Below are 21,921 nucleotides of genomic sequence, written 5' to 3'. Positions count from 1 at the left end.
TCGCGGAAAATAAATCAGCGTAAATTTGATACAGAGTTTTGTTTATGTAATAGAGTTCTCTTTTTCCTGTTAAAGTAAACAGGTAAGTAAAAGTCAGGTGAACTATGTTTAGTTAGTTTAGTTTAGTAAGAGGTACAAATTGCGGGATCGAAGGACAAGCGCTAGGTAATAGATTTGTAAGCTTTGTTGTTTATTTAATAATCTATTGACAAGCTATTTAAAACGGTCGTTCTCCTTGTGTAAACCGATCTCTAATTATATCTGAGCTACAGGTATATCTTAAGGTACAGGATCTATTTATTTATGACCGTTTGCGTCTCTTAAAATAATTATCGGTAATTATTTCACATTAAGGAAATCGTGTAAATGGTTTCATTGTCCGAATTTTTTATTACAAAAGGCGACAATATAGATACGTTTCACCTCTTACCTCACAGGTTTAAACAATTCTGAATTATATTTACAATGTGACTTTGAAATAGTGAATATTTGATTCGCGTAAATGTTATATACCGTTTTAGGCTCTGACTCGCGGAAAAATCATGACGCGGAAAAAATCTGATATACGGTATATTGAATGTAAATACATGTAAAAACTGTTGTGCATGTGGGGTTCTTTCTAATAAAACTTGACACAAAAAATATATTTTCTAAGTTTGAAGAAATGCTAATTTGTATAATAGAAAATGAACTTTTGTCTTAAAATAAACATGTATGCAATATTTTGCCAAAAAATTAGTAAGTTCAACAGTTGGTATTTTTTTCATGAATTATCACAAATCATAGCAATATGCACATTTGTAATATTTGTTCATTTGATTTGCAAAACAACACTCTCCTATCTTAAACAATGTAGGAGGAGTTATCCGTACAATATGGATACCATATATGTAATATTCTGCGAGAAAACGACTAAGTTAAACAGCTGGTATATTTTACATAAATTATCAGAAATAAAAATCCTAGCAATATGCACAACTCTTATATGTGTACAATTGATCTGCAAAAGAACAGCTTCCTATCTTGAAAACTGTAGGAGTTATTCGTACAATAGAGGTACTGTATATGAAATATTTTTAAAGTTTAAAAGCTGGTATTTTTTTTTTTTTTTTTTATAAATTATCAAAAATCTAAATCCTAGAATATGCACAATTATACATTGATACGTGTACAAATATCTGCAAAAGAACAACATTCTTTCTTGAAAACTGTAGGTGTAGTTATCCGCCCGCCTGCCATTTTAATAACCGAATTTTTCAGTTGAAAAATCCGGTTAAATAGACATTGAATGTAAATAATGTAAAAATTGTTGTGCAGGTAAGTTTCTTTTTTTTGAAACAAAATCTGACCAAAAATAGATTTCCATGTTCGAAAAAATGCTAATATATATAACAGAACATACATTATTGACTAAAAATATAACGCTTGTTCTTAAACCTACCACGTTTTTTAACGTGTACATTTGAAAAGTTACGTAACAAGACACACCTTTGTTAAAAAAAAAGTTCCTTAAACTACAGCTTACATTCATAGAATCACGTCTCATTCCCATTATTTGTAACCGTGACTTGTAAATTTTATCGTCCATTAAGTTCGATATTATTTGCTTTTAGCGTCTGAATATAGCACATCACAAAACTTTACATAAACGGGTAATATTTGCGATTATGTACACAATTACCCGTGAGTAAGTTAGTGAACTATTGTTAACCTGTTTATTACGTCTAAATGTCCTCTTTCACGCGCTATTTCAAGGGGTGTTTTCTTCTCTTCATTTCCTAAATTAATATCAGCTTTCGCTGCAAGAAGGATTTCAACAATATCTAAATGTCCGTTCAGACATGCGGCTGTAAGAGGTGTTTCTTTTCCAGCTAGATTGACATCGGCTCCTGATTTTATTAGCTCTTCAACTACACGAAGTTGTCCTCTTTGACATGCCATTATAAGTGGTGTTATGCAACCTCCGTTCAGACTCTTACATTTTAAATTAACATCAGTTTCATTCTTTATCAACTCCTCAACTATACTAATGTGTCCATATTTGCAAGCACCAATAAGTGGTGAATATTCGAAAATGTTCGAATCAACATCAGCCTTAATTTTTAGTAATTCCATTGCGATTTTCAAATGACCAAGCTTTATTGCTATAGCCAATGGATTGTTTTCTTTATATGTATTGTCTGTAATGTTTAGTGCATTTATATCAACATGTCTTAGCAATATCTGCACAGTGGTTAGATCACCGCTATGACATCCAAGACAAACCAGCCGGATTTGTTCCATTGAAACTTGTTTCAAGTAAAAGGTAGTTTCTAAATTGCTATCGGTATCACAATCTCTGTCTGTTACATTTGTGTTACTGTCTGGATCTTCACAATCTTCATCATTATCATCCATTTCAAATCCTTCTGTATATTCATTTTCAAATAGATCATCGAGGTTTTTTTTCTCTCTGATAACTCGATCTATTATGCACTGAAGAATTTGGTGATGTCCATAGTAAATAACAAAGCTGATCCCCTTAACGCCGAAAAGAACACCTTTATTGATCCTCATGGACCCAGTTAACAAAGCATGTGCATGATTCGGTTTCAAATTCTTTAAAAGGGAACCAAATACTGTGATATACACAAAATTATCATTTTCCAAGCTCGCAAGAAATATTAAATCAAGCATGGCATACGGATGGTCTTCAATCATCCTTATGAAAGGCTGAAATACATATGGGTGTTTCATCGATACATTTCCAAAAGCTGCAAACAAATCCCCCACAAATGCGGCTCTATGCCAATGTTCAGCAAGCATTGGGCATTGCGACTCCTTCAACTTTATACACAAATCATTAACATATTTTTGTTCCGTAACTGAATCGTTTTCTTTAACGGTTTGATCTGTTTCTTCTTCGCTATCTCTTTTCCTTTTTCTACTGTTGCTCGAGTCTATCTGGATATAATTTGCAATATAATCATTATTCAAGTTCTTCAATATCACCTCTGGAAAATCTCGACCGAAATGATATGCTATAATTTCAAACATGGAATCGTGAATAAAATTGATTTGTTTGTCATTCTTTACGGTGTATGTTCCTTCCATTTCTGACAAAGCATCAACGAATATAAAGTTCTCTGTCAAACTGCTAACTTTACATGCCTTTAGAAATTCTCTTTTTTTCTCCTCAAAATCTTCTTTTTCAGAACTTTTTGAATCTTCTAACGAATCTATCGAGAGTGGGCTTTGCCAGGCCATCAACAAAACCAATGACGCATAATGGACATCGTTTGTTGCTTTCATTTCATCTAAAGCTTCTAAAATACAAGGGACGGGTGATGTAAAAAATGATGGACGGTATCCTTTAGACTTGTCCTTTTTTGAAAAGAGCTTGCATAACAATGGAAGCATAGGTGATGTTGATCCCAGCTCAACTTTGCATATGATATCTTTTCCTAACTGATACCGTGACAGTAATTCACGTTTATCGTTTTCATTTAAGGCATTTTCCGTACTTTGTAGTAAAACTACATTTTCCTCTTTAGTTAAAAAAGAGTTTGATGCTTGTTTATTTCTATACACGACTTCTCGACACGTCATAAGAACTTTTGTTTTTGGCATTGACGGATTGATAAGTGTTTCTTTATATTTTCTCAAAGTAGAAAAAGAACTCCAATCAAACCCCAAGAAGCCTACCACATCATCTATTACAAACACTTGTGGATTTTCTGGATCACAATATTCCTCAATTTTGCTTGATTCGGTTATTGGTAAGCATTGGTACCCCTCCTGTTGCAGTATTAGGGCGATGTGACGAGCTGTTGCCGTTTTACCTGAACCCGGAGCTCCAACGAATGTCACGTACGGCTGGTCTCTAACTTTTTTTAGCATTGCTGTAAAGTTATGCGTTTTTAAAAACATTTTGTCGTCATCTTTCCATTTAGAAATTTGCCTGTTCCAATTCTCTAAAAATAATATACTTTTTTATGTTTAAGGTGAAATGCAAGGTTACCGAAAAATTAATAAAAAAGAAAGCAATGTAGGGCAGAATGAGTTTACTCTTGATTATTCTGATAGTTACGACAAACAGTTGCTTTGGTAGCAACGCATGAGTAACGAGTTTGTATGAATCAAGATAGAATATGATCATGTCTGAAAAAAGTTGTAAAGAATAACATAAGAGGCCTACATGCCCTGGCGGCCTCCTGATTAACACATCCCTTAAATCGTCCTGTCAATTGGTCTATATTTGGGCATTCGAAGAGCAAGAATCGGAAGAAGATAAAATAGTTTTATTCTCGCCTCAGCTACCAAACATTGTGACCGTTTGATAAAAAAAAAACTGTTATACCTTCGTCAGTAGTTAATCATACATGTGCAATTTAAAAACAGTAAACAAATACTCTAATATGAACAAATAACAATACAGTTTATCTCGCACGACTGTGAAATTGCAAAGAAAATTGTTGAAAAATGCAGTAATTTCACTTTGTGGTCATATTGGCCACATGCACACTGAACCCCTGAGCCAGTGGTCATGGATTTCACCATTTAGGTAGAAGGTTTTATGAATATTTTAACCATCATGCGCGGATCCAGAAAATTGTTCCAGGAGGCGGGGGATTCCGACGGTTATTTCAGTTTGCCAGGGGGTGTCCGAGGCATATTTTTATTATTTTTATTTAATTGAAAGAAATTTAAATTTTACAGGGGAGTCCGGACCCCCCCCCCCCCACTCTAAATTCGCGCATGACTATACATGTACTTTATCAATCCCTGTTGTGGATAAAGAGAACAAGATATTCTAAGATTTAATACATTTTCACTATAAGGTCGTATTAGTCCAGGACTAGCGGCTGAACCCCTCACCAAGCCATGACTTTCACAAGTTAGGTAGAAAGCTTTATTCATATCGTACCAGTGTATTTAGTTTATCTCTTGAGCCATAAATTTTTGAATTAATTGTAGAAGGGTTAATGTGGCTTGACACACCTTTGCACTATTTAAGGAATTGATGAAGAATCATTTTTGAGAAATGATTATACAAAAATGACACCTATAGTTATTCAGTTCAGTTCGGTTAAAGTTATTTTATATCATTTTTTTATTTTTTAATAGAAACAAGAAACACCGTTTAAGCTTTGAACAGGCTAAGTATTTGGTATTAATTATGCATAATACAATTATCAGTTATCTATAAATACATTTCAAAGATGCCCATATAAACTTAGTAATAGTTTTGGTAAAAAAAAAACCATATGAAAATCAAAACAAAAATTGTAAATATTTTTTTTTAAATTTTTGGATAAAAAATGCTAATAAACTGTTACTCGCTTAAAAAATTGATATACAATCTACTACTGGCTCTAAAAAAAAACCTGTCCGTATGAAAATGTCTTCCCCTGTCACCCCCTGTGTTTTCCCTGTCATCTCCTGTGCACCCAATGTTAGCCCGTGTACACCATGTAATCCCCTGTCAGCCCTAGTACACATCCCATGTGTGCCACTGTCACCCCCTGTCATGCCCTGTAAGCCACTGTACCCCCCTGTGTATGCCCCCAAAATCCCCTGTGTAAGATTTAACTGGGTGTTTTTTATCTCATCGCGCAACTTGTAACATCGCTGCTGTGCGTGTGCTTGTGTATACAGTGTGTTCAGCTGGGAAGCACGTTTAAAAGAAAACACTTGCACGGATATTCATAAAACTTCGTACACTTATTTGTCATGGTGAAAGGACAGATCCTATTAATTTTCAAGTCAATTAGTTGAGCACTTTTTTCGTTAAAAACAGTTAAACATATTTTATGTACGACTTGACAATTACTTATTCCGCTTCTTTTCTAGGGAACCAAAGTGAAAGTAAGCAGTTAAAATCAACAACTTGATATTTTGTTTTGGATTTAAATCTAGTATTGGTAAAGAAGAGTAGTTTTTGTAGTAATGGAGGGTTGGTAGAATGTTGTCTCCTTATTTACATAACTTTATATTCCTAAAAAGTGCATGCCTCACACAATTACTCATGTCGCTAAGCGGTGCCCTTGTTCAATATTATTTTCTTAGTTCGACAATTGAAATCAAATGTGTTATATTTTGAACTATAAGTCAATTTTCCCACTCAACAGAGCTATATTTCAAGACACACTGTTATTGTAACTTTAGAAATCATGTGTTTTAGTTAATAATTTATTGATACTTAAATAATTATCCTAACAACTGAAGACTCGAGATTCACCGGGTAGTAAATCTCAGGTGAGAGCGGACACTTTCTTTGTGAAAGCCTTCAGTGCATGTAGTCTTTTAGAGTTAGGGAACATCGCTACCCCCTAATGTTTCAAAAACAGATATAAAACATACAATATAGAGTGATTTATAGAGTAAAATTGTCTACATATATATGTACTCTATCTTAAATATATGAATCGTATGATTCTTAGTAAAAAAAAAACTAACAATATAATACAAACTAAGATCAAACGTGGTCCATGGTGTTAAGCATTTTTTACAAATCTAAACATATAGGTGTACACTTAAACCAGTAAATCAGTCAAAATGTAGAATTTATAAGCAGCCATGTTATGATAGAGCACGTTTTTGTTTTTAACCCAGTTCTTGGTTATACCTTTTTTAATTTCCCATTAATAGCAAAATAAAGGTTTAAAAAGGGTGGGCTCTTAAATTGAATTTAAACTGATGATTTATTCTCATAATCAATTTCAGTAATATCTGATTTTCATAACCCCTTTTTACTGCAAAGTTGAGAATATGAACGATAATTTTATATAAGGAATAAGGAATCATTCTTTGAGTATTATGAGGTGATAATTTTGGTCGGGGCGTGATCAAATCCAATAAAGCCCGAAGGGCTTTATGATAGATTTGATCACGCCCCGACCAAAATTATCACCTCATAATATTCAAAGAATGATTCTTTTTATTTCTTATATTTATATAATTTTAAGCCATCGTACAATTAAATCTTTAACTATAAATAAGCAAACCCCGTCGGCGCCTCAATTTGGCGTCATTTGTATAATGGGTTATATAGTGCAAAATCGATACGTAGTGTTATCACAGACAAAGACACTGGATGATGTAAATATAAATTGCTAGTGAACAAAAATCCGCTGCCATGGTCAGAACATGTAAATGTGTTTTCTATCGATGTAGGAGGTTATATAGATATTGAGAAATAAAAACAAAATGATAATGAGATAGAGAGAAAGAGAGAGAGTTTGCGTTGATTTTGAATTAAAATTTACTTACTATATAATTTACCCGGAAATATGTTTTTCTAATAAGTTTTAAAAAATTACCATTTTTTTATTATTCCGTGGCCCTGGTCAGAACATACCCAACCTACATGTAATTGTAGTACTAGTGTTTTCTGCACATGTAGCCTTAGGAGTTTAATATATTGATTTAAGAAATGAAGATAACAATTTTTCTATTGATCGACGCATCAAAGATAAAAATGACCGAAAAACTTTTGTAAATAATGTAAATGAAGCGGTGCGTATGAATACAAGAAAACAGCAGCAACAATATTCAAAATGGATGCGCCTACAGCTGACGCAGAGCTATTAAGCTAAAGTTAATGGATTAAACACAAATAGTGAGTTAAAATCAAAACCTGCTGAATTGAAAACGAAAGGAAAATACATGCGATAGCTTGTGATATTATTCACTGTGCAGAAAAACCCCTAATAAATCTAGTTTTCATGCGAGATCGCTGGAATATGCAACTGGACATAACCATCCAAAGAGAGGCGACCGTGGACGAAAATAGTTGGTATGTCGACACATAATAGTATGTATAAGCGACTTTTGTAAATGTTTTGGTAACTAGATAGCCAGTGATGTACTTAAATCAGTAAATGGTATATCTGCCGTTTGGAATGCGCCGAAGGAGTTGATACATTACTCATAGCTTTGCTTTACGATGCTTATTCTGATGACCGATCATGTACGTGTGTAAATTTTAAAATCATCCAAATTTGAACAGCAGTCTCAGGGATTTATCAAGGCTAAAAATATGGTTCAACATATTAAGCATTGTATCATATTAATGTGTTAAGTGTTAATCCCCGCGCTTGTGTTGGATATCATCTAATTATTATAAAATCTTAAATATTGTTTCTTCTATTGTTGTTTCATTATAAAATCATGGAACAAATTCCCCTTAACTCCAATGTTTAGAATGCCATTTGCTTAGATAATTAGTCTTTGAGTTCTTCCTTGTCCGACGAATTGGCTGTATAAGGAGTTCCAGTAGTTCATCTTGAAACGGTGATTAATGAATGATTAAAAAATGTGTCAGAATTACTTTTAAAATTATTTAATGTTATTAATGTCAATACCTTTTTTCCAACGCAAATCCTAAAACGTACAGGAAAAGATAACTTAAATGAATTGTGAAGTAATAACGAAGTGAGCACAATATATATGATCTAATCCCATAAACTACATTTTGACATTATATAAACAGTTATCTGGGTTTTTCCCCTATATATGCAGTAAGTATTTACTCAACAGACAAACATATTTATCAACTGTCTGTACATTAAAACTGCACAACTGTCACAGGATTGTATGCTCCGTGGATATATTTATATTTTGTTTATATTCTTTTATATCACTTACCCTATATTTTTGTGTATATATCATTCATATCAAATGCTATTTTAATAGAGTATGTTCTAAATTTGTAGATAAATTATTTCGTACATACGTTTTTAAAATGAAAAAGATTCGAAAAAAAAGTAAAATATTCAAATGTCGCAATAATGATTTTACTTAATAATTAGCTATTATTACTTTTCGAAATCTTTAAATACTTATTTCTGAAAATCTCAAATTAACGTCAATTGATAAAGCTGCTTGATTTTATATCAAATTTTATGCACGCTCTTAAACGATGGTTATGCCTAGTATATGTAAAATAATAGACATTGCAGTAGTTTTTTCTAGTCAATTAAGCCAAATTTCAATGAAGAAAAATACGTACAAAATTTGCTAACAAACAAACGACATAAAGGGGTACCGCGTTATTTCGCCTCATGTTAAATTTTACCCCTGACGACGAGACAGGTATGGTTGTATTACGACTTTGACATCGCATTAAATAAAGGTCGAAATAATCAGACAAGTTACAAATAAACATGTATACGTTTTGTATGCTAATATTTCTGATGTTAAGTTTCTTTACAATCGATGCATAGCATGCGGGTTGAATAACCCCAATCATTAGGGGGACGAAACCAAACGGTTTCCTTTTCTAAAAATTCCCGTGATGCACTTTGGTCTGTTTTTTCGTTTGCCTAAAAAGAAATTATTTTTATTTACTTTGAATATTTTTAACTTTGAAAGGAGACCGATTTTGTTCGTGTAAATAGCTTTTCGTGTAAATTGTCCATAACTTTCTAAGATAATTGGTTTGTATGGGAAAAAAATAATACTGTAATAACAAAAAATCGGACCAAGCAGCTTTAAATAAGGTTCACGGGACCACTTAGTATTTTAATTACATAATTCAACCTGTTTTGACATCTTACCTGGCACCTGTGAGCGTTTTAATTACATAATTTGAACAGTGGTTATTAACGCTAATTATAATGATTGTTACCTGTACGTTTCACTTTTATCCACGCCAATAAGTATTTAAATAACCAATTATATTTTATGTGTAGGGATTAACTTTATGGGCGTGACTTTGTAATTATCGACGAAATAAAATCAAAAGCCAAACGCAATTTGTCACCTTTTGACATTTGCAATGAAAATAGATAAACATTATATTTCGGCCCTATTTTAATATTTGGTTTTATTTCGAAGGTAAATATATATTTATTTTATGTTCTTTTCTTTGTCAATTTTAAGAACTGTTTTTATTGTGAATTTTGACATTTGCAATTTAAGTTAATAAACATTATATTTTGACTTTATTTTTTGGTTTTATTTCGAAGTCCCCGAAGATCCTTTATTCCCCGGTACCTCAGCAAAGCGAGTACACCTAGAAAACCATTGTAATTAAGTTCTTACCCTGGAATTTACATATTTGGAGTACAGCTTCATAATTTACAGAACCATGTTTTCACTTTTTCTTTCAGATATTTAGAATGAACTATACAGAATTTACAATTTTCAACACATGACGACGTACACGACTAGGCTGATACCCATTGAATAGGTCACCTGAATGATTCAGCTGGTCTAAAAGTTTTGTCAGTGTCACCATACATGTGTATGGTATTTCTCACCTGGATTTTCTGTTCACAATTCTTAAAGAAATTAATTGTAACGATAGAAAAGCTTACCTATCAAATGTAAAGGCACTGTTGTTTTTTCCAACACAACTATTCTCCCTAAAATAAATAATAAAAAAATGATAATAACCAAAGCTCATTATATCAATTCAAAACTACCTTATACCACTTAATCAATGTATACGTTTACATTCAACAAATAATATAAAATATAATACAGGCGTAAAGATTCCCTTTTCTTCTGTTTATTAATAAAGAGTTTAACTGATGATTATTTACAATACTTTGGGAATTAGTTATCAAGATTTGTAATATCTCATTTTCTCGTTTGTTATTTGCCGTCTGTAAACAATCTTGACTGCCGAAACAGAAACACAAGATTTACTAAAATATTAACCAACATATTTCATGCAATATTGAAAATAACCCAACATCAAAACAACACAACAGATTATCGAAATTGTAATGCTTTTAAAACGGTCTAGTTTTGTACATTTGAAAATAAAAACAATTCCTAACTATGTTTAATATATACTGCTAACAAAACGTACACGGATATATACATTCCATTACGTACACGGATATATACATTCCATTACATAAGTTATCGCCCTTTAACAATACATTCGAGTGACGTCACAATGGTTTTCTTGCACATTGATCTGTCAGAACTTTTCGGCGACAGTAAATATCGAACCACAATGCTTTTCCAAGCATTGGAAATAGGGTTCTCATATTATTGCAAAAATCAAAGTTAAACTTTTGAGAACCAGATGAAATGTATAACTGCGAGAACGAGGTGATTATAATGTTAAAAAATGCGTAGTTCTAATAATCAGGACAGGTTTTAAAGAGCAAGGCAAAACAAAACAGACGTGAACTCTGACGTCACAATTATGTTTGAATAAGGGTAACGTTATGTTACAACGCACTTTGAAAAAAAAATTCAAAGTGAATTAAATCTAGGACAATCTTAACGCACTTTGAAAAAAATAAAAAAAATAAAAATGCGTAATTATCGACGACATAAACGCACTTTGAAAAAAATGTCATTTTTTTACTTTCAGATAAAATTGGTAGTAATATTATTCCTTATTCCTTAGGAATGGATATTTGCCATTTACCTACTTTGAAGATAATGTGACACATGACTAAGTATTTAAGTATAGGCATGCGATTTTTTTAAAGCGGTAAATCTAAATCAAATGCCTTTAAATTTTAACATGGACATATGAATGTCAATAAAGCATATCCTTCTTCGTTAATTATTTTCGTTGTGTATAAAAATACCTTTTTTGAAAAAACAAATGAGATTTCAAAGATGAATACATTATTGTAAAGATCCATTTTATAATTTTGTTTTCATAATTTGATTCTAAAAGATCTTCTTTACTCAACATAAAAACTAATATTTAGATAACGACTGAATTAAATCAAGAGCTAGCGACCTTATATTTAGACTTCATGAACTTGGTTAGATCAACGTTTTAACGTTTATTAATACATTCCTAGCTTGCTTAAGAAAAAAAAAACGAATCTAGAATTCTTTGTTTAAATTTTTACGTGGTTTTAAATTCATTTGAACAATCATCGCTTTATAACCCAAACAGTTGGAAAAGGGAAGAAATATGAACTGTATCTGTGCCCTATTGAATCTTTTTTGTTTTTCTTTTCAATGGCAACGCAGGTGCGATAATCCCCTTCAAAGAATTGTTCCATAAAACTATACATTTGTGTCTGATCTCTAATAAAGCTCATATAGTATAGCTTAGCGCATGAGAAACGTCCTTGTCAATATCATCTGACGCTATTATTTCCCTTGATGAAAGAATATTGCTGCGTCGGTTCAATGAAATAGAAATATCAATCAATATTTTATATAGAAACACAACTATGCATCTAAATGTTAAAAAAAAAATATTTTCTCAAAATGCGTTGATTCATGATGTAAAAAAAATATTGGTCTACACTTATAATGCATTCTGAAAAAAAAATTAAAGGTGCGTTCATTTGGACCAAAATTTAACGCACTTTGAAAAAAAAAATTAATAAAAGAGCTTAAAAAAATAGGTATGCGATGTTCTGAGATGTTCATTACACGCATTTTACAAACCTTGTAAAACATGAGTCTGAGTTTCGAGATGACAAACAGTCTCCTGCAGTTTGTCAACTGCCTGTTCAATAGCTGGGTCCAATACACAATATCTAAGATTGGACACTTTGTTTTGATGAATTGTTGAGGTTCCTAAGTAATCCTCAAGTTTCTGCACTATTTGATGAATTTCGTTGTATATTTCATTAAAATCAAAGTCTGAAAGAGAACCATTCGCTGAATGGGCGCAGTATTTGTTTCTTATTTCACGAAGGCGTTCAATGTTTGCTGATACACTGCTATATCCTCGTCTTGGTTTATTTCCCCGTCTAGTCGAATGCGATTGGATTCTAGATACATTACGTAATAGCGTGCATAACAATGTGATGTCAAATGTTGAATAATCGCAAGTATAAACTAGCTGCACTTGTTGTTGGTTGATAGGTGGTATCATGTTTTTAGGGTGATTGGAAATAAATAATTTTAGTTTATTGCGCAAGTCTGTGGGCTGTATCTCTTTCATTAGTACATCACGCAGCACATCAGTGCAAGGACCAAATACAATCATGGCTAAGCGGGCGAAATTCGTTTTCTCTCGGGTCGATACATATTTTGATAAAGACATCTTCTGTCAATATATATATGAACCTACAAAAAAAAAATTTAAAAAAATAAGCAATACATTCTTTAATTGAAAAATCCGATTAAGAGATACAGTACCGATCTGAACTTTGGGTTTACTTTCGGGGTTTACTCTGTTGTTATAGAGCATGTCCAGAGAAAACCCCAAGTAAACCCAAAATAAACCCAGTGAGTAAACCCCGATCAGAAGTAGACCCATGAAACAGACTACATGTGTATTAAGAATATACAAGGCGCAGGAATTACAGGCAGTAAGATGGTAAGATAAAACACTGGTCTGCGTCACATCAGTGGGTACAGCTGACCCCAAAAACAAATTCTGGTTAAACCCTGAGTAAACCAAAAATATTTACATTATACAGTGTATTTGCCTGTGATAACACTACGTACAGATTTTGTACTATATAACCCATAGCTTAAAATGACGCCAAATTGAGGCGCCAGCGGGCTTTGCTTATTAAATTCAAAATATTTAATCGTCAATGGTTTAAAATTATATAATTTTAAGTAAGAAAGAATCACTCTTTCAATATAATGATGTGATAAGTTCAGTGGGGCGTGATCAAATCTATTTTAAAGCCCTTCGAGCTTTAAAATTGGATTTAATCACGCCCCAACCAAAATTATCACCTATTAGGCTTGACGAATGATTTCTTATTCCTAAAGTAAACCACAAGTAAACACATATTTTCAGACCAGCAATAAACCCCAAGTAAACCCGGGGCATAGTTTGGGTTTATTTTGGTGTCAGGTTGGGTCTAATCGGAACTGGTCCAATATATATATTTTCACACGTGCCTAGGACAGGATCGACCCCCCATAACCCGCCCCAATATATAGACCCCCAGGACTCTATTTTTCTTTTTTTATTAAATTATCCTTTTATGACATATTTCTAATCTAATTTATTCATCCATTGCCCAAAATAACATAAAACAAACATTTTTAAAAAATGAGACCTTCTGAACATATATTACAAAAAGGTTGCTAAATTTGTCCATCTAGAACCAACGGAAGTAAAGGTTTATCGCAAGGAAGATAACTCGTAACATTTTTTTTTATTTTCTCTTTTATATCTTCTATTGTAATTCACTCAGTATGAGTGCCTTCTTTTAGATTGTCCAGTCCCCAAGAAGATAAAAAAGTTTCAGTTCTTCGCGGCTTGACTAGAATTCATACTTCTTATGGATTGTACGTTTTTCGAGTTTGCCATGCAATTTCGTTAATCTCTCGGAGTTATCTTCCTTGCGAAAGAAAACCTCACTTCCGTTGATTTTAAATGGATCGGTTTAAAACTTGCAACTAGTCGGTAAAAATTGTCCTCTTTGCCTTAAAATGTATTTACACAGGCATGACTTGCAGATATTCAGTGAAGGGAATTATCAGGTAACGACATGACGTCACCGTTTTTACTGGTAGATGTAGTTTGATAGTACATTTCAACAAATAATCATCGGCAGTGCCTCTCGGCTGGCAGACGAAGTTAGCAACCTTCTTGTATTATATATGTGGAGGGTCTGATTTTTTAAAAATATTTGTTTTCGGTAATTTCGGGCAATGAATGTATGAATTAGATTAGAAATATGTCATAAGATGATAATTTAATAATAAAAAAATAAAGTCCCGGGGGTCTATGTACTGGGGGGGGGGGGGGGGGGGTTCGATCCTGTCCTCAAGTACCTGTGATATTTTGACGAATATAATAGATGGCACCCATGAGAAAAGGTCCTTATTTTGTTTAAGGATACCGGCTTATGTTTTAATTGCCATGTTTTAGCAAATTATAGTATAATACAGTTTATCTAGTAGAAAGTGACTCCATTAAAACGGTAAAAATTGTTCACACAGTTAGCGCTAACCATATGGCTTTAATATGTTAATGAAGTGATAATGAGATATGAAGGAATGATATATGGGGAATATAAACCAAAAACAGGGGTTTCAGCAAGAAAATACGGTTGATTTAATATTTCGTTACAAAAAAAAAATATAACCACGAATCTCTCATATATGTACAACGAATTGTATGGTCGTGAATCTGCAAATAAAGCGCTCAAAAGACGCTTTATTTGATGTAAACACAAGTAGCATGTGTTCCCGATGACACCGATTTTTAGATGATTTATCAGGTATTTAGAATAAATAGAATTTTATTTGTAATGGAACAGATAACTAACTAGATACGATCTCGTTACGAGTAACGAGGAGGTCTTCCGTTCAATTTTTAAACGATACCATTAAAATATCAATGAAATTTCAGAATTTCCACTCAACCCCTCCCATTCAGATAATGTAAACGATTGTTATTATCCTTTCAAATGCTGGACAAAGAGTTTTGTTTTTTCACATACAGCACATTAAAGATTAAAGATTTTAGTCCCCTAAAATTTCTAATTACGTCATCAATGGGTGTGGCAATAAGTTTTACAAACTGATATTGTTTCGATCAAAAACTTTGCTTCTACAATGCATTACAAAATCTTTATCGTTTTTTAGTTATTTGTAATAGAGTTTACAAGTGCCTTGGCCCCTAATATATATATATATATATATATATATATATATATATATATATATATATATATATATATATATCTGTTTGTGTGCCTCTGTGTGTGTGTGTGTGTGTGTGTGTGTGTGTGTGTGTGTGTGTGTGTGTGTGTGTGTGTGTGAAAGAAGTGCAATTAAGATCGATATTATGGAAAATTTCCATAATATCTTCATTGACACTGTATCATTTTTTACTCGTAAACAATTACTGAAACAAAACAGATTTCTTAAAGGGATTATGATGGGAAATGTTTACATTTTTTCTCCATTCCGAAGTCACTTGGAACACTCGCACAGTTTTTCAACGTTATCATCCGGGTCTACTGCAATACAAAATCCACGTAGACCTCACATTTTTAGCCGAGTATTACAATATGTGTTTATGGAAGATTCTTGGCAATTGTTCATACTTATAAATAAATATCGTTTGAACCATGAGATATTCATAAATATCGAGTAATTAAGCAAAATGTGAATCAAGGGTATCTTGAGACAGAGTATAATAGAAAAAAAGATCTAGTTCTGAGGAATCATCATTGTTCGTTGCGGACCAATTTTCGTTGGTAACCCTTGCACATGAATTAATATCCCCCACGAACGTATACAAGTGTTTGTTTAATATCTATTAAAATTATTTTGAACAACAAACATTGACCGCCACGAATAGCATGATCCAACAGTTGAAGACAGAGATGGATTATATGTTTGTTTTAATTATAGTAAATTGTGAATAAACCCCGCTTTCACACACAAATATGTTCTAATAATAGATGAGGTACTTGCATTGGGGGGGGGGGGGGGGGGGGGGCTGGTGGGTTGAATGAAATAAAAAATGTCATGTATATAAACCCATTGCAAAAATGATGACGGATTATGTACTTATACATGTATATCGATACTGTTTTTGCGTTTTGCTATTTCCTTAAAATGAAAAGAAAAAGAAATAAGAAATAATTGTTTACAATTTTCATTTTTACAGATATCATTTTGGGAAAAAAAATCGTTTCTTTCTAATGTCTATCAAAATAGCAAGACAGTTGTCGTGTGTGCATACTCATTGAAAAGATCAATTTTGATTAAAAGACTATTAATTAAAAGACAAATTTAAAGACACATTATAAAGTATTCATTAATCTATGTTTCCCCGTAATGTAACCGGAACTGAATTCTATAACAGCTCTTCCCCGTAATACTTTTGGGCAACAGTAAGCTCTATTTTCGATTCTCTTTACCAAATAGACAGTCATATTTCAGTTAGTATGATTTTTTTTCAAAACACTTGTTAGCGTTGATGATTACATGTACTTAGGACACAGTAAAATTTGTTTCAAAATAAGAAAATGCTAACTTTATATATTCTTATACTTCGTATGAAACAGTTCAAGAATAAATGAGGTAAAAAGTTTAACCTTCTTCCTTTCTTCTTTATGTCTTCATTACAGTTTCAACATTTGTCATAAATAATTGACAATCACTTAGTTTACAAGTACCTAGCGTCTGATTGCAGCAGAGCAATGTTTTGTGCATAAGTTGACCTAATTTTTTTTTCTAGGTCAAGACATAAATTGTCTCCAATTGAATGAATATTGGTTGTAAACTCCAAACGACAAACAAATATTAGTAATAGATGTTATGCGTGTCGATAATAGTAACAGAAAAAAAAAATATTGTGTATTGTATCATTCTAAAATAATGTAAGTAAGTAAGTAAGTAAATGATTTATTATAGTGACATGTGTTTTATAAACAAATAAAGATACATGTATATGATATAATACCTTAGTGAATAAACACCCGGCCCATCGGACCTATATGTCACTTTATAAAAATGAATATACAAATAATAAGTTTACGCATTGTTATTTTTATACAGGATAAATTGTCTGCACATAAAAGCTGAATATACAAATTTTGCCGTTTGTCTAGGAAAGTTAAATAAGAGAAAACCAGTGCAGTCTGAGTCTGACATCTTTAGTGATCGATTATTAAAGCCAATACTAGTAAAGAATTCGATTCTAAGTTTTGAATAAGATGTACAATGTAATAAAAAATGAAATTCGTCTTCTATTGCTTCTACAGAACATATAAAACATTGCATATCGTTTACTTTCTCCCCCCCCCCCCCCCTAAATCGCCCTGTTTCTATTCTGATAGGAAGAACACCACACCTCAATTGTGTTAATATAGATCTATGAGGTTTGGGTATGTCCATTGTAACGTATTTTTTAAAATCAAAATCACTTTTGAAAGACCTGTAAGTTTTTTTCCATGTCGCCATTTTAACAATATTAAAAAAATCAAGATGTTTTTCGTATTCATCAGATAACCATCACTTTTACCTCATTCTTTGTAAAAAAAAAAAAAAAAAAAAAAAAAAAAAAAAAAAAAAAAAAAAAAAAAAGGTAGACTCTTATGAAGCATAAGAACAATAACAAAATCTATCTTTACTGTATGAAGTGAAATTAATTTAAATATGCCTTGTGTACACTTACCGTAATTGAGTCTTGCGTGTTTGTACACACGGTGACGGTGTCGATTTCAATCGTTCCTATTGAAGCCTGTACACCCGGTCGTGTGTATGGTTCCGTCTGAAAATTTTGGAGGTTTTTTTTTAATCGCGGGAGTTTATTTTATCGATTGATTATTATTAATTTTAAAATCAACGATATGTTATTTTGCATGGTAAGTAGTTTTTAATATGCATTTGAATTACGCACATGTTATAATATGAATTCTCGAACTTTTCCGACAAGAATGTCAAGAGAACCCTATATGAATCATGTTGTGTTATATTTAAAGGTAGAATTAATTCCATCAAACTATGTATCAGTAATCGAAATATTTCTAAAAATTGTACACATGAGTCTCGTTCAACCAGACGCTCGGCTGTCTTCGTGAATCTCTGACTACCAAGAGATACTTTTTGTTCGTCTGAGATTTGCCGAAAGAGCCGAGCGTTTGGTTGAAGGAGACTAAATTGAAATCTGGCGTAGGAATACATACAGTGCTGCTATCGTGAAAGTTGACAAAACTATCCTATCCTATCCTATCCTATATCCTGTATCCTGCATCCTTTCCTGCAAATAAGCTCTATCCTATCCTATCCTATCCCATACTTTCAAAATATAGGAATGAAAGTTAAATGAAACGAAATTTAAAAATAAAATGATTTTATCAATTAATGTAGTACTCAAAATGAAAAATTAAATCTTAAAACCGAATATTCATCGAGCGGGATAACTTACTTACCTGTGCTACGGTAAAATTAAATCGTACGGGGGATGGAGACCATAACGTAAACAAACAGGTAAGCGATTCGATTTTTGATTTAATTATATTTATGCATAAAAAAAGATAAATAACTTCGATGCACTTATTGAGGAACTGTTTAGTCACATATTTTTATCAAATTATTTTCTTATCACATATAACTGAGCGTAATTCTCATTATTCGAGCGATTCGTTCGGCGATAATAATTCCTTTAGGAAGTTTATATCGTTTATAGTTAAACCACTCTGAGTTATTTTTAAAGTATAAATTCTTAAGCATTTATAGCTTGCTAACATTTATTAATTCGATATGTTCAGGTTAATATCGGACAGAAATATGCGTCCCTGTTATTGGGCATCGAAGAAATTATATTAAACGTGAATCAATGTCTGATTCTTGTATACATGTTTATCTTTTAAAATGCCAAATTAGTCGTTTATAAATTCAAGCTTTTTTTAATTTACATACTTTAAATGAAGTAAATACAGAAATCTATTTCCGACGTTGTCAAATGTTGCAACGAATTCTCGCAGTAACTCTGTACTTGCGTACGAATTGACAAAGATGTAGCGCCGACATTTTAGCGCGCATTAATTATGCACCGCGTTCTTGAAATAATTATTATTCTTAAATGGTTTAACTTGTAAAACGTATTAAATTGACATTGAAAATACATTGTTTAGCCAATTTTCGTTTCGCAAAATAACTCTGGAATTTATACTCGAATCTGATTGGCTACAGGATGCAGGATAGGATAGGATAGGATAGGATAGAACTTAACTTTTATATTTCTATCATGTATCGTGCATCCTGCATCCTATCCTATCCTTGTCAACTTTCAGGATAGCAGCACTGTACGACTACAAAAAATATCTAAACTATTCGTACTATTTAAAATCTGACTATTTGTTTAGATAAGAAAAACAACAGTTGTTGATTTGAAAAAAATGAAATCAAACATTTTGAATAAAATTCTGAACGTATCTAAAGGTAATTTGCTTGAAGATAACAACAAACGATGGAAGAACGAAGGAAAAAATGTTGATAAAAAATAAAAATCAAACATTTTAAATAAAATTCTAAGCAAATCTAAACGTACCTTGCTGGAAAATAACAACAATATACATAGGATGCCGGCTTAAAGCTGAACACATCTCGTAACCCAGGTACATATATATAGACCCTATGAATTCGTTACACCTGACTGCACAACTGAATCTTGTAACCGACGCATTGTTATACCTTCGTGGTCTTTGAATTGTATGGGGTTTTTTTATTTTGTGTGCATATTCTGTTTGAAAATAATGCATTGACCTCATTTTAAGTAAGCAGTCTCTTTGCTTGAAAATTGCATAATTTTTTTTAATTTTGTGGCAACGGAGTAATAATGCGAAGCAATATGTGCGTCAACACAGCTGAAACCTCTACAGCGAAATACATAAAACTGTTTTAAGAGGTTTGCGGCTTATAAAGGAGTTATAGGGATACCGGTGATGAAAGAGAAATATGCCGGATAATGCCTATTTATTTAGCTTTTAATTGATATCTATTCTTTTTCAGGCTCTTTTGGTTTTGGTTTGTGTTGTATTTCTTCCCTTTTAAACGGTGCTTTTGACCTAAAAAATGCATCGGTGTAGTTTTTGGGTTGGGTAGAGTTTTTACTTAGCTACATAGCAGTTAAGTTCAAGAGGAGTCCGTTTGTTCCTAGTTGACATTTATCTTTTGTGAATTTAGGCAGTGATCATTCTCCCCTTTAATGACCAAGTCTTATTTGATGTTTGGGCGAGTGTTTGTTTATATTTGCCTTGCGATATTAAAGATATCAATATTAATAATCAAATGCTCCATATGATGTAAAATTTATATACTCTCATCTTTTAACCAAAACTTATAGTCGTAATTTCTTTTTTATATGACCTTGAGTACATGTTACTGATTCAATATTATTTTTTTTTAAATTTATTTATTTATTTTGATTTTTTAAAAGCATACAGACACAGACCTTGCATACATACCAAATATACTGGTACTGTACCAGTTATCGGCTAAGACCAGTTATCGGCTAAACTGAGAGTTCGGGTTTAAAGCACGTAACAATCCAATATATTTTAATTCAGTCGCCTTATTCGAATAAAGAAAAATAAATTTGCTTGAAAACTTTCTTGAATTTGTTTTATACATGAGCTTAAACGATCATTGTTTACCGCTGAGTTTACATCTTTGCACTTTCAGCTATGGGGAAAGTGACGAAATAAGTTAAAAATTGCATATGACCTCTTTGTGATACGTTATTATATCCCTTCTTTGATTTCACATATAAAATCAATACATTTAACATGTATAAACAAAAGGAATTCACAAATTTCCGAGAGATTCGAAGCGCAATTGAACGCCTGATTGCATAATTATGCTTTGAATAGTCTACGATTTTGTGTATTACCGTCTGGTAATAAACGAATATTTTTATGAGTTTTGTTTATAATGTATCATGACCCCGACTACTTTAGTCTGACCCCACAAGGGGCATAATTCAAACTTATATTTAGCAGAGTATAAAATCGACATGAACACGGACTTTACTATATGTTATTATCACGAAGCCGATAACTGGTACAGTAAATCGTAAAAACTCGGCAAAATCGGGGCGCGCTAAAAAGCACAAACAAAAGATGTTTTGGGTTCTAAATAATGATAAAACTAACATATTGATAAATAAGGAGTTCACTTTTGAAAGTATGTCAAGTTTTATCCAAAAATATCAAGAAATGAGGAATTACGAAAAGAAAACGTTAAATTTTAGCCGATAACTGGTACAGTGCCAGTAGGGTTTTTCTGCGTCATGTTTTTTCCTCGATTTATAACCTAGAACGGTATATAAAATGTACACGAATCAAATTTTCACTATTTCAAAGTCATAGTGAAAATATAATTCAAGATTGTTTAAACCTGTGAAGTAAGATGGTAAAATTATCTAATTGCCGCTCTTTATAATGAAACATTCGGACAATTAAACCATTTACACGATTTTCTTAATGTTAAATAATTACCGATATTTGTTTTTAAAGACGCAAACAGTCTTAGAGAAATAAATCATGTACCGTTAGATATACCAGAAGC

General features: G+C 32.2%; 1 protein-coding gene across 1 annotated transcript; it reads right to left on the bottom strand.

The window, feature by feature from the left end:
• Nucleotides 1-1,276: 1,276 nt before the first annotated feature.
• LOC128170609 (uncharacterized) lies at nucleotides 1,277-19,941 on the bottom strand. The gene is made up of 5 exons (XM_052836388.1): nucleotides 19,904-19,941; nucleotides 18,026-18,121; nucleotides 12,397-12,990; nucleotides 10,302-10,340; nucleotides 1,277-3,953 (listed from the first exon to the last, which is right to left on the bottom strand). Exons 3-5 carry the CDS (start codon nucleotides 12,965-12,967, stop codon nucleotides 1,693-1,695), a joined length of 2,871 nt encoding a protein of 956 aa, XP_052692348.1. The 5' UTR covers nucleotides 12,968-12,990; nucleotides 18,026-18,121; nucleotides 19,904-19,941; the 3' UTR covers nucleotides 1,277-1,692.
• Nucleotides 19,942-21,921: the final 1,980 nt, after the last annotated feature.

Source organism: Crassostrea angulata, chromosome 2 (assembly GCF_025612915.1).
Source record: "Crassostrea angulata isolate pt1a10 chromosome 2, ASM2561291v2, whole genome shotgun sequence".
Lineage (NCBI taxonomy): Eukaryota > Metazoa > Mollusca > Bivalvia > Ostreida > Ostreidae > Magallana > Magallana angulata.
The sequence above is the reverse complement of the archived record's forward strand: the minus strand, read 5'-3'. Positions and strand labels throughout refer to the sequence as shown.

Excerpts from the sequence above, each read along its gene's own strand:
- LOC128170609 (XM_052836388.1), bottom strand. The coding sequence starts at position 12,967 with ATGTCTTTATCAAAATATGTATCGACCCGAGAGAAAACGAATTTCGCC. Across the intron at positions 10,341-12,396 it reads CAAACTGCAGGAGACTGTTT|TTGTGTTGGAAAAAACAACA; the intron begins GTCATCTCGAAA and ends TAGGGAGAATAG. Across the intron at positions 3,954-10,301 it reads AGTGCCTTTACATTTGATAG|AGAATTGGAACAGGCAAATT; the intron begins GTAAGCTTTTCT and ends TATTATTTTTAG.